The sequence below is a fragment of the Delphinus delphis genome, chromosome 2, assembly GCF_949987515.2.
Source record: "Delphinus delphis chromosome 2, mDelDel1.2, whole genome shotgun sequence".
NCBI lineage: Eukaryota > Metazoa > Chordata > Mammalia > Artiodactyla > Delphinidae > Delphinus > Delphinus delphis.
In genome coordinates, this window is record NC_082684.1 from 50,066,385 (window position 1) to 50,084,150 (window position 17,766).

The 17,766-nt window shown below is 39.9% G+C and overlaps 1 protein-coding gene across 1 annotated transcript in view; it reads left to right on the forward strand.

Moving 5' to 3' along the window:
- The first annotated feature begins 212 nt into the window (after positions 1-212).
- Positions 213-17,766, forward strand: part of SAV1 (salvador family WW domain containing protein 1) — a 29,146-nt gene continuing 11,592 nt past the window's right edge. Inside the window, exons 1-2 of the mRNA XM_060004585.1 lie at positions 213-676; positions 3,740-4,183. Of these exons, the coding sequence (XP_059860568.1) occupies positions 583-676; positions 3,740-4,183 (538 nt within the window). The 5' untranslated portion in view covers positions 213-582. The remainder of the gene's footprint in view (positions 677-3,739; positions 4,184-17,766) is intronic.

Sequence of the window (17,766 nt, forward strand, 5' to 3'; positions counted from 1 at the left end):
TTCGTGTCCGCGGGACCTGCTTCTCGCCGAGGGGTAGTGAGGGCAGCCGCTACCCCTCCTGCAGACAGCGGGGCCAGCCCGTTAGCTAGGAGCTCGGCAACCATCCGGCAGTCCGAGCCGCGCCCCAGAGCTGGTGTGGGGGAGGGGCGGCGGCGCTCGCGCTGCGTCGAGTTTCCCAGAATTCCCAGCGGCCGCGGGGAAAGTTTACGGGACGTAGGCGGCGGCGGCGGCGGCGGCAGTCGTAGCGGCTATTAGGCGGCCCGCCTCGGACCATGGCCCTGCGCGGGCGTCCCTGGCCTCTCTTCCCTGAGTTCTCGGGCAGCATCGCGGAGCGGGCAGACTTCCGGGAAGGAGCGGACAAGAGATTGAGTGGTGGCCGGCGCGCTTAGCGCCCCGAACATGCGGCAGTCCCTGTGGGCGACCCCGGGCTGCGGAGAGGCGGTGGCGACGGCGGCGGCGGCGGCGGCGGCTCGGGAGGGAAGGAGGCGGCGGCGCCGGCGGAGGTGGCGGCGGGGACGCCCGGCGCCCGGCGCGGAGCCCTAGGGCGGCTGCTTGGTGTGGCCTGGGGCCTCGTGGACAAGGATGCTGTCCCGAAAAAAAACCAAAAACGAAGTGTCCAAGCCGGCCGAGGTGCAGGGGAAGTACGTGAAGAAGGAGACGTCGCCTCTGCTGCGGAGTGAGTGTCGGGCGCCGCGCCCACACCTGGCCGGGGCGGCCATGGGCTGCGGGGACCCGGGCAGGGTGCCGGACGCCGCTCCCCGCGGCTTCGCATTCCTTTTTGGTCTCTGTGGAATATTGGTTTTTGTTTTGTTTTTTAATTTTATTATGCCTGGAGTGGTGTTCGTTGTTTGAAAGCTGATAAAGAATAAGAAACTTAGATTAGTCCACCTCCGCCCCCCTCCCCCCAAATAACCACAGACTTTCCGGTCCCCTTGTGGCAGTGTCGTTGGTTTTGATTACGGGAAGAAAGAGGTTCTTTAGGAAACACTTAAATTGCTGATCCCCTGATTTTATAGGAATTAAAGTGATTACACTGGGGCACATGTTTTTCTCTTCTCGTTACGTCGAGATTTGCCTTGTGTTTGTAAACATTGAGGGTGTCACTCGCCCGTGCTGGAAGCCGTGCGAACGCTTGGGTAGAATTCCTTAGCCCGTCAGCTGTTGGATGCCGAAGTAAGGAGGTGAAAGCTGACCGTCGCTATTGTAGCCACTACCCAAAGCCTCATCAATAGTAGATCTCAGGGTGGAGGAGCCAAAATTACATGTTTGGCTGTGTTCGTCGTGAGAATTGCTTCAAATAAAGCACCCTAGTGATCCCAAAAAGAAAGTACTCAAATTCTATCATATTTCAGGGTATATTACGAAAAAGTTTTTTTTTCTGTTTTTTAAAAAAAATTTAATAGAGTGCATTTTTCTTCCCGCTGAACACTGGCACTTTTCTAATTTTCAATTTAAGTATTTGACTCTGATTTTCCGGCGGAGTCTTTTGAATTTTTAATTCTTGCTTGTGTGTTCAGAACATTTGTGAGCTAAGGAGCTAATTTTTTGGTGCTCATACTGCTGGGTCCTTTGTGTAAGTTTCCTTCTTGGAAGCTGGTGACTTTGTGACTTAAGCATTACCTCATATTGTAATTGGGAAAGCTTTTCATAGAGGTTCCTAGTAATATTTGCCCAAGATCACACAGAAAGGTGTGGAGAGCATGTTTTTTCCATTACAACCACATCATCAACTTTCCAGATTTATCCTTGTATTTGCAGTGCTTTCTTACAGAACAGAAGAGATCAGATGGGTACATCAGTAACCTGAAACTTGATTTTTAAGCCTTTTTTAATATTTTGATTTTCGGTTACACATTCTCTTAGGATTTTGGCTAAAATAGCTTGCAGTTTGCTGCGCAAATAAAGTTTATTGAACGTTACTTGAAATCATGAAATACATTTGCCACACCTTTAAGCAAATAACTTTTGATATAGTACTTTTTTAGTTTCATCAAATGTTGAGCCTTGTTTATTTGGATACTTATTTTTGTCTAGTTAGCTTAGTTAGCTTCTGTTGCATATTAATATGAGTGCTCTTTGATACTGTTAATGAACTAATAAAACAGTCTCCAAATCCAGTTTTCTTCTTGCTATAAAGGTATTTGCTTTCTAACCAGGAATACCTGAGCTATTTAAGTTCTGTGTTCAAAAGTACTGTATCCTGGGCTTCCCTGGTGGCACAGTGGTTAAGAATCCGCCTACCAATGCAAGGGACATGGGTTCGAGCCCTGGTCCGGGAAGATCCCACATGCCGTGGAGGAGCTAAGCCCGTGTGCCACAACTACTGAGCCTGTGCTCTAGAGCCCAGGAGCCACAACTACTGAGTCCATGTGCCCCAGCTACTGAAGCCTGTGTGCCTAGAGCTTGTGCTCCACAACAAGAGAAGCCACCAAGATGAGAAGCCCGTGCACTGCAACGAAGACCCAACTCAGCCAAAAATTAAAAAAAAAAAAAAAAAAGTACTGTATCCTTAAAGCCATTGTTCTTCTCTTATCTTCTGTTTTGAGTTATAATTGTTCTTAAAGGAGCCATAGTTTTAGACTTGGTGTTTTTTTGAACTGGTTCAACATTTGTGTGTCTCTTCGAAATGAAATTCTTTTTTTTTTTTAAGATTTTTGGCCGCACTCTGTGGCATATGGGATCTTAGTTCCCGGACCAGGGATGGAACCTGCGCCCTCTGCATTGGAAGGCGGAGTCTTAACCACTGGACCACCAGGGTAGTCCCAGAAATGAGATCTTTTTTATTTTTTAATTTTCATAGTTAAATTTTTAGTTTTTCCATGTTTTGATTACTGTACTACTGCTACATAATTCCAAGAGTAGGAAGGCCAGGTTAATAATATTAAAATCTTTTTAGAGGAATTCACCTTTACGTGTTTGGGAATAGCATTATGTTCTGTTTTATTTTTTAAATCGTGTTTGCTTGAAGAAGGGCTTGGGGAATTTTGAAAATGAAGTAAAATCAGCAAAACAAACTGAAATGTTAAGTTATGCTGGTTAACTCTGTATCCATTTGTTAGATCGCTTACATGTTTATTCATGAGTGTTTCATTAATGTGTATTTCATAGTTAAGCTTATTGACGTTTAATCATATCACGTATGGTAGTATGCAGAATACGTCCGATTCTGGCAGAGCTTACATATGACATGTTTATACAAATTATAAATCATTTGAGTGGGAAGACATCAACCAGCCTCAATTTTTAAATACCCAGGGACTTCCCTGGTGGCGCAGTGGTTAAGAATCCGCCTGCCAATGCAGGGGACGCGGGTTCGAGCCCTGGTCCGGGAAGATCCCACGTGCCTCAGAGCAACTAAGCCTGTGCGCCACAACTACTGAGCCTGCGCTCTAGAGCCCGCGTGCCACAACTACTGAAGCCCATGTGCCTAGAGCCCGTGTTCTGCAATGAGAAGCCACTGCAATGAGAAGCCCGCACACCGCAACCAAGAGTAGCCCCCGCTTGCCGCAACTAGGGGAAGCCTGCACGCAGCAATGAAGACCCAACGCAGCCATAAATAAATAAACAAACAAACACAAATACTTTCCTAAAATTTTAAATTGTGTTTTCTTAAGTCCAAATTTTAAATTGTGTTTTCTTAAGTCCATTGAAATTTTTCATTTTGGGGTGATAGATATAAATGAACAACTTTTGAAAAGTGTATTACTTACTGGTCATTTTACTCTTTGTTCTGTTATAGATCTTATGCCTTCATTTATCCGGCATGGTCCAACAATTCCAAGACGAACTGATATTTGTCTTCCAGATTCAAGCTCTAATGCCTTTGCAGCTTCTGGAGATGGAATAGTTTCAAGAAACCATAGTTTCCTTAGAACTCCAATTCAAAGAACACCTCATGAAATAATGAGAAGAGAAAGCAACAGATTATCTGCACCTTCTTACCTTGCCAGGAGTCTAGCAGATGTCCCTAGGGAATATGGCTCTTCTCAGTCATTTTTAACAGAAGTTAATTTTGCTGTTGAAAATGGAGACTCTGGTTCCCGATATTATTATTCAGATAATTATTTTGATGGTCAGAGGAGGCGCCCACTTGGAGATCGAGCACACGAAGACTATAGATATTATGAATACAACCATGATCTCTTCCAAAGAATGCCACAGAATCAGGGGAGGCATGCTTCAGGTAACTTAAAATTAGTTTGTATTTAGGTTTATTAACACTTCATTAAAAAGATGTTCTGTTTCTAGATTTTCTTGGGAAGCTAACAGATACTCTTAGAGAACTACTACTCCATTTTGCCAGTCTTGCTAAGCCTGCTTGCAAATAATTATTAACCTACATGGAGGGAAAGAATTTTGTGTCCATTAACTCACCTAATTATTTTGTAAAAACTTGATACGTATCTGAATTCTATCTAGACTGTTAACAGTATGAACCTTGAAAACTTAGAGAGATTTTAATGTCTGTAGTTGGATTGAATCTATGTTTAGATTTAGTAGAATGGGACGGTTAGGGATTCAGAGAAACTGGACTTAAACCTGGGAAAGGAAAGGCAAATAAGAATTGTGCATGGTAGATGATACCACGGGCAACTGCATCATTACTTAGCTAACACTTGCACTGTTTCTTTTTTAACAGAACTGTTTTTGTAGTTAAAGAATTATTTCCCTAGTTTAAAAAGACTTATTGTCAAATGATTAATTGTGTGTTAAGTGTGTCTTTTTGTTGTTGTGCTTTTTGCAATGAGCAAAAATATTTGCCATATAATTTTCAAAAATCTGCTCTCTATATTTCCTGACTTTGGGATAATTTTCCTGACAGGGAGCAGAAGAGATAGGAGAAATGCACAGTTTTACTTTATTCCTAAAGTACTAGATTACACTAGGTAAACTGAAGCAAGCTGAAAATTAAACTTTTTAATCTGATTGTTCTTTTTCCTAGTAAGTTGTAGGCTTTAAATTTTGGCAGGATAAAAATAAAAAATACATGAGACATTTACTTTTTTAGCCCATGAAACTTCAAATAAAGTGACTTAAAAACAGTTTGGTGTATGAGCGTTTTGAGTGTAGAAAACATTTCATTCACTTAGTATTAATCATTTATGTGTCTATCATTTTCCCTTTTGGTATCTGACTTCTGGTACCTTATTTGGGACAACAAAACCAATATATGAAAAATGATGATAGACAGTTGTTATACTATGTGGTACTGATTGAGTGCGATAGGGAGCCAGAAGAGAGAGAGATCAGGGTAGGCTAGAATACTTAGAGAATGGTCCATGGAAGAGGTGGGACCTGAACTATTTTTATTTGCGCTTGGACTGTAGATTGACACGGGATATAGGAAGGACATTTTAGGTGAAATAATCAGTGAAAACAACAGACATGTAAATCCAAGTAACTGTGTAATTCTGTCTAATTTGAAGAAATAAGTTGTAAGATGGAGTGGAGATTAGTGATGCAACAACAGGCTGTAGGATTTAAACTCGAGTCAAGCAGAAGCCATTGCAGATTTCAAAAGGACAAGATTTTCATTTTATGAAAGCAGTGTTCAAGATTAGTTTACTAGCTGTACTCAGGATAGGTTGCTAGAGAAAAGAGAACCTCAGGTACCAGTGGTAGTGCAAATCTATGATGCTTTTGGAGGAAAAATGAGACTTAATTATGGTTTGGGGAGAAAGTAAATCACTGAAGTTTTGAAAATAGTATGGCACAGTTGGCAAGAGCAGCTTATTTTGTGAAAGCTGACATTCAAGTCTCACTAGGATATTGAAGAGGAGAGGTTTTCTAGGCATATAGAAATACTGTAATGAAAATAGGTGAGAGCCTTTTTTGTTTTTAAATTCTAGGTTAAAGGATTAGACAGTTGCATACTTCAGTGTTTCTTTTGGCTAGTTCTGATATCGTGTCGTTTTTTTTGTTGTTGTTGTTGCGGTACACGGGCCTCTCATTGCTGTGGCCTCTCCCATTGCGGAGCACAGGCTCCGGACGCGCAGGCTTAGCGGCCACGGCTCACGGGCCCAGCCACTTCGCGGCATGTGGGATCTTCCCGGACCGGGGCACGAACCCGTGTCCCCTGCATCGGCAGGCAGACTCGCAACCACTGCGCCACCAGGGAAGCCCTATCGTGTAGTTTTAAACCTCAGAAGTGATTTGTTATCCAATCAAAATAGTATGTTTTAAAAATAAAGTTCATTTTTATATATTTTTTAGAGTAATACCTGCTTATTATAGGAAATTTGCAAAATGCAGAAAAGTAAAGGTAAAGCACTCATTATGCCAGAGATTCTTTGTATTTACTTATTTCCTTCATCTTTTTCCATGACATTTCTTTTTAACATTGTCGTGATTATACTCTGTACAGTTTCATATCCTTGCTTTTTTACTTTAATGAGTTTCTGAATGTTAAACACTATTTATATGTAGTTTCAAAGCTCCATAGATTTCCATTTGGTGCATGTCTTATGGTTAATATTTTAAATGTTAATGAGGATTTGACCTAGGCTGGGGACATTTGGAAAGGGGCGAAGTGAGACGCATCTGCATTGATGGGCCTTGGCCAATAATGGGTATTGAGGGATGAGGGAAAGAGAAGAGTCAGATAGGATTAGCAAAGCACCTGATTGTATAAGAGGTGCTCTAAAAATAAATGGTTGAATAAGTGAATGGATCCACAGATTTCAAGTCTGGAGTCTTAAGACATTTTTGATAGCCAAGGGGTAGCGGGAATAATAGCTTATAACAATCTTTTTCATTAATACAGATTGCTGTTCTTCGTACTTACGTTTCCCATGTATATTTATGTTGCAACCATCACTGATAGCTCATGACACTTTTATGCCTGAAGTATGAAGAATTAATGATACCAGGTTAAAAATCTTATTTTAAAATTCTGATTCGCAAAATATCTTTGAGGAAATACTGTAAAAACTAAATTTCTACGGATCCTCTCTTAGAACCCTTTTTATGCAATTTGATATAGTTTTTGTAATTTTAATGACAGACTTTAAAACAGCTTTCCCCAGTCATATTTTAGAAATAAATAAAATACAAGTTAATTGGATACTTTTTCAAATTAAAGAATGTCATTTAAAAAAAGATTTGCACTTATTACGACAGTGATACATGCTTGAGAAATTTCACTTAACATTAATTTATATCAGGGCAATAAGATTAATGTTTTACCTTTCAGAAAAAAACGGAACTTCTTTGCAGGGATCTCCTAAGTGGCAGGGAAGGATTAACAACCAATTATTAACCAAACAGAAAAGCCTAACAGCTGTCTTTTCCAGAAGAAAAACAATCTGAATATGAGACAATAGCTGGAAGTTTCTTGAATTCATCTTGAAAAGACTTGAAACTTCTTATATTTTCCAGATTTATGCTGGAGAGAGTTCAGGGAATTTGAATGAATGGAAAGGAGAAAGTAAGTTTGTGGGAGAGTAAGGATGTGCTGTAGACAGATTTATTTTCACAAGGTTTAAATTTCGATTTGTTACTAATGTAATCATAAAAAAGGTATGAAAGAAAATAGTTTTGTAATGACTTGACGGTAGTAATTCCTGCCAATTAGTTATTACTTAGACTTTTAGGAAACGCCTTATCTCAGGGGTTAATTTCATCTTACTGTATTTAGCAGAAGTACAAAAAACAAATTGTATAATATCTTAACGGGTTTTACGGCCTAGCACGTTCTACATTTAGCTGTGAAATTTGACCTTTAACATTTTGGCCTACAGGCGGTTACTGTATGTGCCAGAGGAAGGAATTCTGCTGTTAACAGGAAGTCTTTAGTTGGAATACTAAAGGCAGATTGAATTCCTTTGTTCTGCTCCTAAATAATTTAGTTCTATGCAATTGTAAGTAACAAACTTTTAACTTTTATTTTTAAAGACAGCTAAAGAAATCAAGTAATAAAGATCAAATTAAAAAGTTCCAGGCCTTACCAAAAAAAAAAAAAAAATTACTGGAGTTGTGTTTGCTCCAGGAAATGCATAAGTATTAGTTAACCAGAATCTTCTTTTGAGGAAATGTTAATAATCCTTAGGAGCACAACTTTATTTGTAGTTATTTTGGAGAGGAGGAAAAAAAGCAGTTGGTTTAGTTTAATCCTTATATCTTTTTATCAGCATCTTGATTATAACATGGGCTGTAATGTTTAGTATTACCCTGGAGGTTGTAACCTTCATTAGAGTTCCATATTCTATTTTATTCTCTGTAGCCACTTCAACATTAGGAAACTAGAATTTTTGAGCTTGTCTCTAAGGACAGATCTTGTAGGTATCTGCCACTTTTGTATGACAGTAAGTTCTTTGGAGGCATATCTAGTGAAAGCTTGGTGGAGAGACAAAGTAATACTTTATCTGTGTCTTTGGGAAATCATGTATGTAGCTTATTAATGTTCTAGTTTATTTTATGTAAGTGGAAGGTGCTTGTGCCATTAATTCCTGCAAATGGAAGTTATTTTGAAGATTATGAATGCCACTCATTCTTTTCTGGGACTAATAATTGAAATTATGGAAAACTATTTTTTCCCTTGTAGCTCAGAAACAAGTTCAGAATTATAGATTGCATTTTCTTTTATTAGTGGCAGTCATAATTTCTTTGAAGAATTACAGTTGATCTTTTGGGGTAAGATTACGTGGTTGGTAATAAATTTGTCATTTGACCTTATATCATCTGTGTGGCCTTTGGTAAAATAACTTACTTGAACCTTTGTTTCCTCATCTGTAAATTGGTAATGATACCACTACCTCATAGCGCTGATTGAGTATGAAATAGTACATATGGAAAGGGCCAGGGACAGAGTAGACATTCATAATTGTTAGTGCTCATGTTTTTTGTAAGGTATCATATGCTCTTGTATGCTTTTTCCAGATTTGGCATGTTTGGTTATTGAAGTTTCAGCTTTCTAACTGAACTTAAGAGTGGAGGTCTGGTGTGTTAGAGCTTGATATAGCTTTTTTTTTTTTAAGTCTGCTAGACTTATTTTATTACTGATAATATTTTATGTTTTAGATTGGTGGTTTCCAGTCTTTTTGTACAGTACATTCATCTCTCACTAGTTTTATAGAATTATCCAAATAATAGTTTGAAAAAAATTTAGTGCACATGGCAGCTTCAGAAAGTGGGGGGGGGGGTGGTTTGTCATTGAAACTAAATAAACTGTCGTTGAAACTAACTAAAAAGGTTAGGAATCATGGTTTCACATGGCATTGGTAAAGCTGATGAGCCTATTTGGGACTTTGTGGACTTCATGGCTCCCTTATCAATAACTTGCAAGGTTTAGTTCCTGGACACAGAGGTTTTCCAGAGAGGTCTTTGTGTTTCCTCTAAACGTGAATTTCAAGTTTATCATGGTTTAAAATCTGGTGTTTGGTACCTACTATTGTTTACATGTAACAGTACATGTGTTTCTAGATTTAGGCAAGTTCAGTATATGGAAATTTGGATTTGCTAAGCAGATGAATGAAATTGTCACAAACTCTCTAAGCCTGTACAGTTTTAAATTACTATAATAGTTTTTTGTTTTTAACGCTACATTTAGAAATCTGTGTGTTTCCAGGGGGACCTCTGTTGGGCCCGAATGTTATGGGTCTTATCAATAACTCAATACATTGAATTGATTATAATTCTTTTAAAAAATTGCTATCCTTGGTTGTGGCTAGTACTACAACATTTTTAGTGATGGAAGTATGAGAAAGTATAAAGCCACTGCATGCTTGAACAGCATGATTTTAGTTATTTGCTATGTGTTTGTCTTTAGTACACTGGCTTATTTCTTTTGTCTTTAAATATTTTCTCTTTAAGTACTGAAGTTGCTTAAGCTACACTTACTAAATAAACGTTCAGTTGCAGGTGACAGAAGCCAAAGTCAGTTTCACCAAAAGACTTGTTAGCTTTGTTTTGTTTTATAGTCACCATATGTTTTAGAAATGTATGCCTTTCTTCCCAAAAGGTACTGAGCAAGAGTGATTTTGTTTTCTTTCTTGCATTTTCCGTTCTGCCAGAGTACTTCATAGGTGGCGTTGTGTACATTCTATTGCATCAGTTCCAGACACACATAATGACTGATTTCTCTTTTTGTGATATTAAATTTGGTTATGGGATCAGAAGTCATACCAATTCATCATCATGATGTTGTCCATCAGCTTTTCACCTATTGATTTGGAAGCCATTAATCATTATTGGCTAGATCCAGTATTGCTATTCATATAAGACAGGATAAATGGTAGATCTTTTCCTTTACTTACTATTTTTCAGAATAGTCAGTTGATACCCTAACCACCTCCAGAGGTAACCAATGAGGTTTATTTTTTTAGTGTCTTTATGAACTCGAGGATTTAAAAAAAATTAAATACCAAGCTTTATTTGGATTTCACCAGCTTTTTCCTTAATACTCATTTTCTGTTACAGGATCCAGTGCAGAGTGCCACATTACATTTAGTTGTCATATTTCCTTAGTGTTCTTTGGTGTATGACAATTTCTTAGTCTTGTCTTTTTTCTTTTTTTTTTTTTTTTCTGCGGTACGCGGGCCTCTCACTGTTGTGGCCTCTCCCGTTGCGGAGCACAGGCTCCGGACGCGCAGGCTCAGCGGCCATGGCTCACAGGCCCAGCCGCTCCGCAGCATGTGGGATCTTCCCGGACTGGGGCACGAACCCGTGTCCCCTGCATCAGCAGGCGGATTCTTAACCATTGCGCCAGCAGGGAAGTCCATGGGGCAACATTTTTTTGAATGTTCTTTTTTAATCAACTTTGTACCTTTTTGCCCCTTTAATTTTTTTTATAGAATTGATGTTGTGCTGTCCTAATTATACATTATTGAATAATTAGGGTTTTTCTCTGCCAGTTATTTGAAATTGGCTCCTGTGGTTGCGAGGGGTGTAAGGGGTTGTGTAGGGAAAAGGAAGAATTACCAGGGTAGTGTTTTGGGCTACTTGGTTTTGCGCAGTGCTGTGTTCTTATTTCCACTTCTTTCTTTACTGTTCTTCTAGCCCAGCTGCTTTTGGCAGTTTTTGTATGTATATTAGATTTAGGGATTATACCTCTCTAATGTTTTTTTGAAGTCTAGTTGGTTTACAGTATTGTGTTAGTTTCAGGTGTACAGCATAGTAATTCATTTTTTGCAGATTGTATTCCACTATAGGTTATTATAAGATACTGGGTATAATTCCCTGTGCTATACAGTAAATCCTTGTTGCTTATCTATTTTATATGTAATAATTTGTAACCGTTAATCCCATACTCTTGATTTGTCCCTCCCTTCCCCTTTTGGTAACCGTAAGTTTGTTTTCTATGTCTGTGAGTCTGTTTCTGTTTTGTGTATAGACTCATTGTATTATTTTTTAGATTCTACAAATAAATGATATCATATAGTATTTGTCTTTGACTTATTTCACTAAGCATAATATTCTCTATCCATATGTTGCTGCAAATGGCAATATTTCATTCTTTTTTAGAGCTGAGTAATATTCCATTGTGTGTGTATGTGTGTGTGTATATATGTGTGTGTATACATATATATATGTATACACACACATATATACACCATATCTTCTTAAGCCAATCTGTTGATGGGCACTTGAGTTGATTCCATGTCAACTATTGTAAATAGTGCTGCTATGAACATTGGAGTGCATGTATCTTTTCGAGTTAGAGTTTTCCTCTTTTCCAGATATATGCCCAGGAGTGGAATTGCTGGATCATATGCAACTTTATTTTTAGTTTTTTAAGGAATCTTCATACTGTTTTCCATAGTGGCTGCACCAATTTACATGCTTACCAACAGTGTAGGAGGGTTCCCTCTTCTCCACACCCTCTCTGGCATTTATTACTTGTGGACTCTTTAATGATGGCCATTCTGATCAGTGTGAGGTGATGCCTCATTGTAGTTTTGATTTGCATTTCTCTAATAATTAGCAACATTGAGCATCTTTTCATGTGCCATCTGTATGTCTTCTTTGGAGAAATGTCTACTTAGGTCTTCTGCTCACTTTTTGATTGGGTTATTTGTTTTTTTAACATTGACTTATGTAAGCTGTTTGTATATTTTGGATATTAACCCCTTGTTGGTTGCATTGTTTGCAAATATTTCCTCCCATTCCATTGGGTTGTCTTTTCATTTTGTTTATGGTTTCCTTTGCTGTGCAAAAGCTTGTAAGTTTGATTCGGTCCCATTTATTTGTTTTTGTTTTTTTTTTTTGCCTTGGGGACTGATCTAAGAAAATACTGCTACGATTTATGTCAAAGAATGTTTTGCCTATGTCATCTTCTAGGAGTTTTATGGTGTTATGTCTTAAATTTAGGTCTTTAAACCATTTTGAGTTTATTTTTCTATATGGTGTGAAGGAATGTTTTAATTTCATTGTTTTACATGTAGTTGTCCAGCTTTCCCAGTGCTGCTTGTTGAAAGAGACTGTCTTTTCTCCATTGTATATCCTTACCTCCTTTGTCATAGAATAATTGACTGTAGGTGAGTAAGTTTATTTCTGGGCTTTCTATTCCATTCCGTTGATCTATGTGTGTCTTTTTGCACCAGTACCATGCTGTTTTGATTACTGTAGGTTTGAAGTATAGTCTGAAGGCTGGGAGACTGATACCTCCAGCTTTGTTCTTTTTCTCAATATTGCTTTGGCAACTCTGGGTCTTTTGTGGTTCCATATAAATTTTAAAATTATTTGTTCTCATTCTGTGAAAAATGTCATGGGTGTTTTGATAGGGATTGCATTAAATCTACAGACTGCTTTGGTAGTATGGCCATTTTAACAATATTCTTCCAGTTTAAGAGCATGGAATATCTTTCCATTTCTTCAAATCCTCTTCAGTTTCCTTTATCAGTGTTTTGTAGTTTTCAGCATATAGGTCTTTAACCTCCTTGGTTAAGTTTATTCCTAGGTTTTTTTGTTTTTGTGTTTGTTTTTTTGGGGTGAGGTTTTAAATGGAATTGTTTTTATCTTTACTTTCTCTTTCTGATATTTCATTATTAGTGTATAGAAACGCAACAGATTTCTGTATATTAATCTTGTATCCTGCTGCCTTGCTGAGATCGTTTATTTGTTCTAATAGTTTCTGTGCAGAGATTTTAGGGTTCTCTATATAGAATATCCTATCTGTGAATAGTGACAGTTTTACCTTTACCCTTCAATTTGGATACCTTTTATTTCTTTTTCTTGTCTGATTGCTGTGGCTAGGGCTTCCAATATTGTATTAAGTAGAAGCAGGGAGAGTGGGCATCCTTGTCTTGTTCCTGAATTTAGTGGAAGGGCTTTTAGCTCTTCACTGTTGAGTATTATGTTGGCCATGGGTTTGTCATAAGTGGCTTTTATTGTGTTGAGACATGTTCTCTCTATACCCACTTTGCTGAGTTTTTATCATAAATTGTTGTGGAATTTTGTCAATAGTTCTTTCTGCATCTGTTGAGATGATGATATAGTTTATATTCTTCAACTTGTTAACGTGGTGTGTCACGTTGATTAATTTGCAGATATTGAACCATTCTTGCATCCCTGGGATAAATCTCACCTGGTCATGATGTATGAGCCTTTTAATGTATTGTTGAATTTGATTTTTATATTTTGTTGAGCATTTTTGCATCTATGTTTATTAGTGATATTGGCTTGTAATTTTTTTGTGGTGTCTTTGGTTTTGGTATCAGGGTGATGCTGGTATTGTAGAATGATTTCATGATCATTCCTTCCTGTTCAATTTTTGGAATAGTTTGAGAAGGATAGGTGTTAACTCTTCTGTAAATGTTTGGTAGAGTTCTCTTGTGCAACTGTCTGGTCCTGGTCTTTTGTTTTTTGGGAGTATTTTTTATCAGTGATTCAGTTTCATTACTAGTAATTGGTCTGTTTGTATCTTCTATTGAATATTTCTTCCTGGTTCCATCTTGGGAAATCGTGCATTTCTAGGAATTTGTACATTTCTTCTAGGCTGTCCATTTTATTGATGTGTAATTATCCATATTAATCTATGATCCTTTGTATTTCTATGATATTTGATGTAACTTTTCCCTTTTTTTCCTGATTTTATTGACGTTAGCCCTCTCTCTTTTTCTCTTGATGAATCTGGCTAAAGATTTATCAATTTTTCTTACCTTTTCAAAGAACCAGCTCTTAGTTTCATTGATCTTTCCTATTGCTTTTTTTTTGCGATACGTGGGCCTCTCACTGCTGTGGCCTCTCCCGTTGCGGAGCGCAGGCTCTGGACACACAGTCTCAGCAGCCATGGCTCACGGGCCCAGCTGCTCCGTGGCATGTGGGATCCTCCTGGACCGGGGTAGGAACCCGTGTCCTCTGCATCGGCAGGTGGCCTCTCAACCACTGCGCCACCAGGGAAGCCCGTTTCCTATTGCCTTTTTAGTCTCTATTTCATTTATTTCTTCTCTGTCCTTTATGATTTCTTTCCTGTTAGTAACTTTGGGTTTTGTTCTTTTTTTCTAGTTCCTTTAGGCATAAGGTTAGATTGTTTATGTGAGATTTTTCTTGTTTCTTGAGGTAGTCTTGTATTGCTATAAACTTCCTTCCCTTCCTCTTTTGTTCTCTTCTCTTGTGATTTGATGACTAACTTTAGTGTTGTGTTTGGATTCCTTTTTCTTTTTTGTGTGTGTATCTATTGTAGATTTTCGGTTTGTGGTTACTATGAGGTTTGATATAGCAGTCTATATATAAACAAGATTGTTTTAAGTTGCTGGTCTTTTAATGTCAAATGCATTTCTAATACCCTGCATTTGTGTTCTCCTTTTCTCACAATTGCTGGTTTTGATATACTTGTATGTGAATGATTTTCTAGCTTTACTGTATGTTTGCCTTTACCCGTGAGCTTTTCCATTCATAATTTTCTTGTTTCTAGTTGTGGTCTTTTCTGCTTAGAGAAGTTCTTTTAGCATTTGTTGCAAAGCTGGTCTGGTGGTGCTGAACTCTCTTAGCTTTTGTTTGTCTGTAAAGCTTTTCATTTCTCCATCAAATTTGAATGAGAGCCTTCCTGGGTAGAGTATTCTTGGTTGTAGTTTCTTCTCTTTCATCACTTTTAGTATATCATGCCACTTCATTTTGGCCTGCAAAGTTTCTGCTGAGGAATCAGCTGATAACATTATTGGAGTTCCCTTGTATGTTTTTTTTGTCACTTTTCTCTTGTTTTAATATTTTTTCTCTTTAATTTTTGTCAGTTTGATTACTGTGTGACTCCGTGTGTTCCTTCTTGGGTTTTTACTGCCTGGGACTCTCTGTACTTCCTGGACTTCGGTGACTGTTTCCTTTCCCGTGTTAGGGAAGTTTTCATCTATTATCTCTTCAAATATTTTCTCAGGTCCTTTCTCTTCTCTTCTCCTTCTAGGACCCCTATAATGTGAAAGTTGGTGTATTTAATGTTGTCTCAGAGGTCTCTTAGACTGTCTTCTTTTCATTTTTGTTTTCTTTATTCTGTTCTGTGGCAGTGATTTCCACCATTCTGTCTTCCAGGTCACTTATCCATTCTTCTGCCTCAGTTATTCTTCTATTGGTTCCTTCTAGTGTTTTTTTTTCGTTTCAGTTATATATTGTTCATGTCTGTCTGTTCTTCAGTTTTTCTAGGTCTTTAGTAAACATTTCCTACATCTTCTCAATCCTTGCCTCCATTCTTTTTCCAAGATCTTGGATCACCTTCACTATCATTCTGAATTCTTTTTCCCGTAGGTTGGCTATCACCATTTCACTTAGTTGTTCTGCAGGTTTCATCTTGTTCCATCATCTGGGACCTAATCCTCTGCCATCTCCTTTTGTCTAACTTCCTGTGATTGCTGTTTCCTTTCCACAGGCTGCAGGATGGTAGTTCTTGCTTCTGCTGTCTGCCCTCTCATGGATGAGGCTGTCTAAGAGGCTTGTGCAGGCTTCCTGGTGGGAGGGGCTGGTTCCTGCCCAGTGGTGGGTGGAGCTGGGTCTTATCCCTCTGGTGGGAAGGGCTGTGTGTGCTCAGGGAGACTTTTCAGCCACTTGTCTGCTAATGGGTGGGGCTGTGTTCCTGCCCTGTTGGATGTTTGGCCTGAGGTAACCCCAGCACTGGAGCCTACAGGCTGTAGGGTAGGGCTAATGGCAACCTCCAGGAGGGCTCACACCAATGCATACTCCCCGGATCTGCTGCTGCCAGTGTCTTTGTCCCTGCCATGAGCCACAGCCACCCGCCACCTCCGCAGGAGATCCTCCAGTACTAGGCAGGTAGGTCTGGCCCTGTCTCATATGGGGTCACTGCTTTTTTCCCCTGGGTCCTGGTGAGCACGAGACTTTTTGTGTACTCTCCAAGAGTAGAGCTTCTGTTTCCCCCAGTCCTGTGGAAGTCCTGCGATCAAACCCCTCTATGTCTTTTGGTTGGAGTGTTTAGTCCATTTACATTTATAGATATGTACTTATTGACATTTCTTAATTGTTTGGGGGGTTGTTTGTAGTTCCTTTTGTTCTCTTCTTATGTCATTTGATGACTATTTTTAGTGTTATATTTGGGTTCTTTTTCTTTTTTGTGTATTTATTATAGATTTTTGGTTTGTGGTTACCATGAGGTTTATATATAGCCATCTATATGTGTGTGTGTATATATGTGGTTAAGTTGGTGATCTCTTAAGTTCAAATGCATTTTAACAACCCTGCATTTTTACCCCTCCCCCCGATATTTACCGGTTTTGTCATGTTTTACTTCTTTTTGGTTTGTGTATCCCTTAACTTCTTATTGTGGATATAGATGATTTTATTACTTTTGTCTTTCAACCTTCCTAATAGCTTTATACTTGGTTTTCTGTTGGGCAGAGCCATGTCCCAGGGTCCCTGGATATAGGGCCCTGTGGGGTCCTGGAGCTGGTGTTGGCCTGCAGGTGGGTGGGGCTGGTTCCTTACACAGCTGTCGGCATGGTCCTGGCAGTCCTGGAGCTTGTGTTGGACCACTGGTTGGTGGGACCAGATCCCAGGTTGGCTGCCTAAATTGGCTTAAGGTGTCCCAGATCTGGTTTTGGCCTGCTGGTGGATGGTGCCAGGGCCCAGGGGGTCCTGGGGCTGGTGCCATCCTGCTGGTGGGTGGGTTGGGTCCTGACAAGCCAGGCTGCAGGGCTGTGGTGGTCCTAGGGCTGATGTCTGCCTGCTGGCAGATGGGGCCGGGGCTCAGGGGATCCAGGGGCTGGTGCCCACCTACCAGTTGGTGAAACCAGGTTCTGGGACTAGTGCCAACTCACTGGTGAGCGGAGCTAGGTCCTGGGGTCTCTGACTACAGGGCCCTGGGGGTCCTAGAGTTGTTTGTCAGCTTGCTGGTGGGCAGGTTCAGGTCCCAGGGGGTTCTGAAGCCAGTGCCTGCCCACTCGTGGTTGGAGCCAGGTTCTGAGTTATCTGGCTGCGGGGTCCTGGGGATTGGACTAGTGCTGGTGCCCTGGTGTGTGGGTCTTGGTACTAGGCCGTCTGGTGAACAGGGGCATATCCTGGAGTGGCTGCGGTCACAGGGGGTTTTAAGGCAGATGGCCTGCTGGTGAGTGGGGCTGTGTCCCAGCTGGGCTAATTGCTTGGCTTGACCTGTTGTGTCCCAATACTGGTGCCCATAGGCTGGTGGGCAAGACCAGGTTCTGGTGCTAATAAGTTAGAGGGAGAATTCCAAAACAGTGCTTGCCAGCACCCAGTGTCTTTGTGGTGGTAGAAGAAGCTCCCAAAATGTCTGCCACAAGTGTCTGTGTCCCCAGGGTCAGCTCCAGTTTCCTCCTGCCTCTCTGGGAGGCTCTCTAAGATTAGCAGGTGGGTCTGACCCAAGCTTCTTTAAAA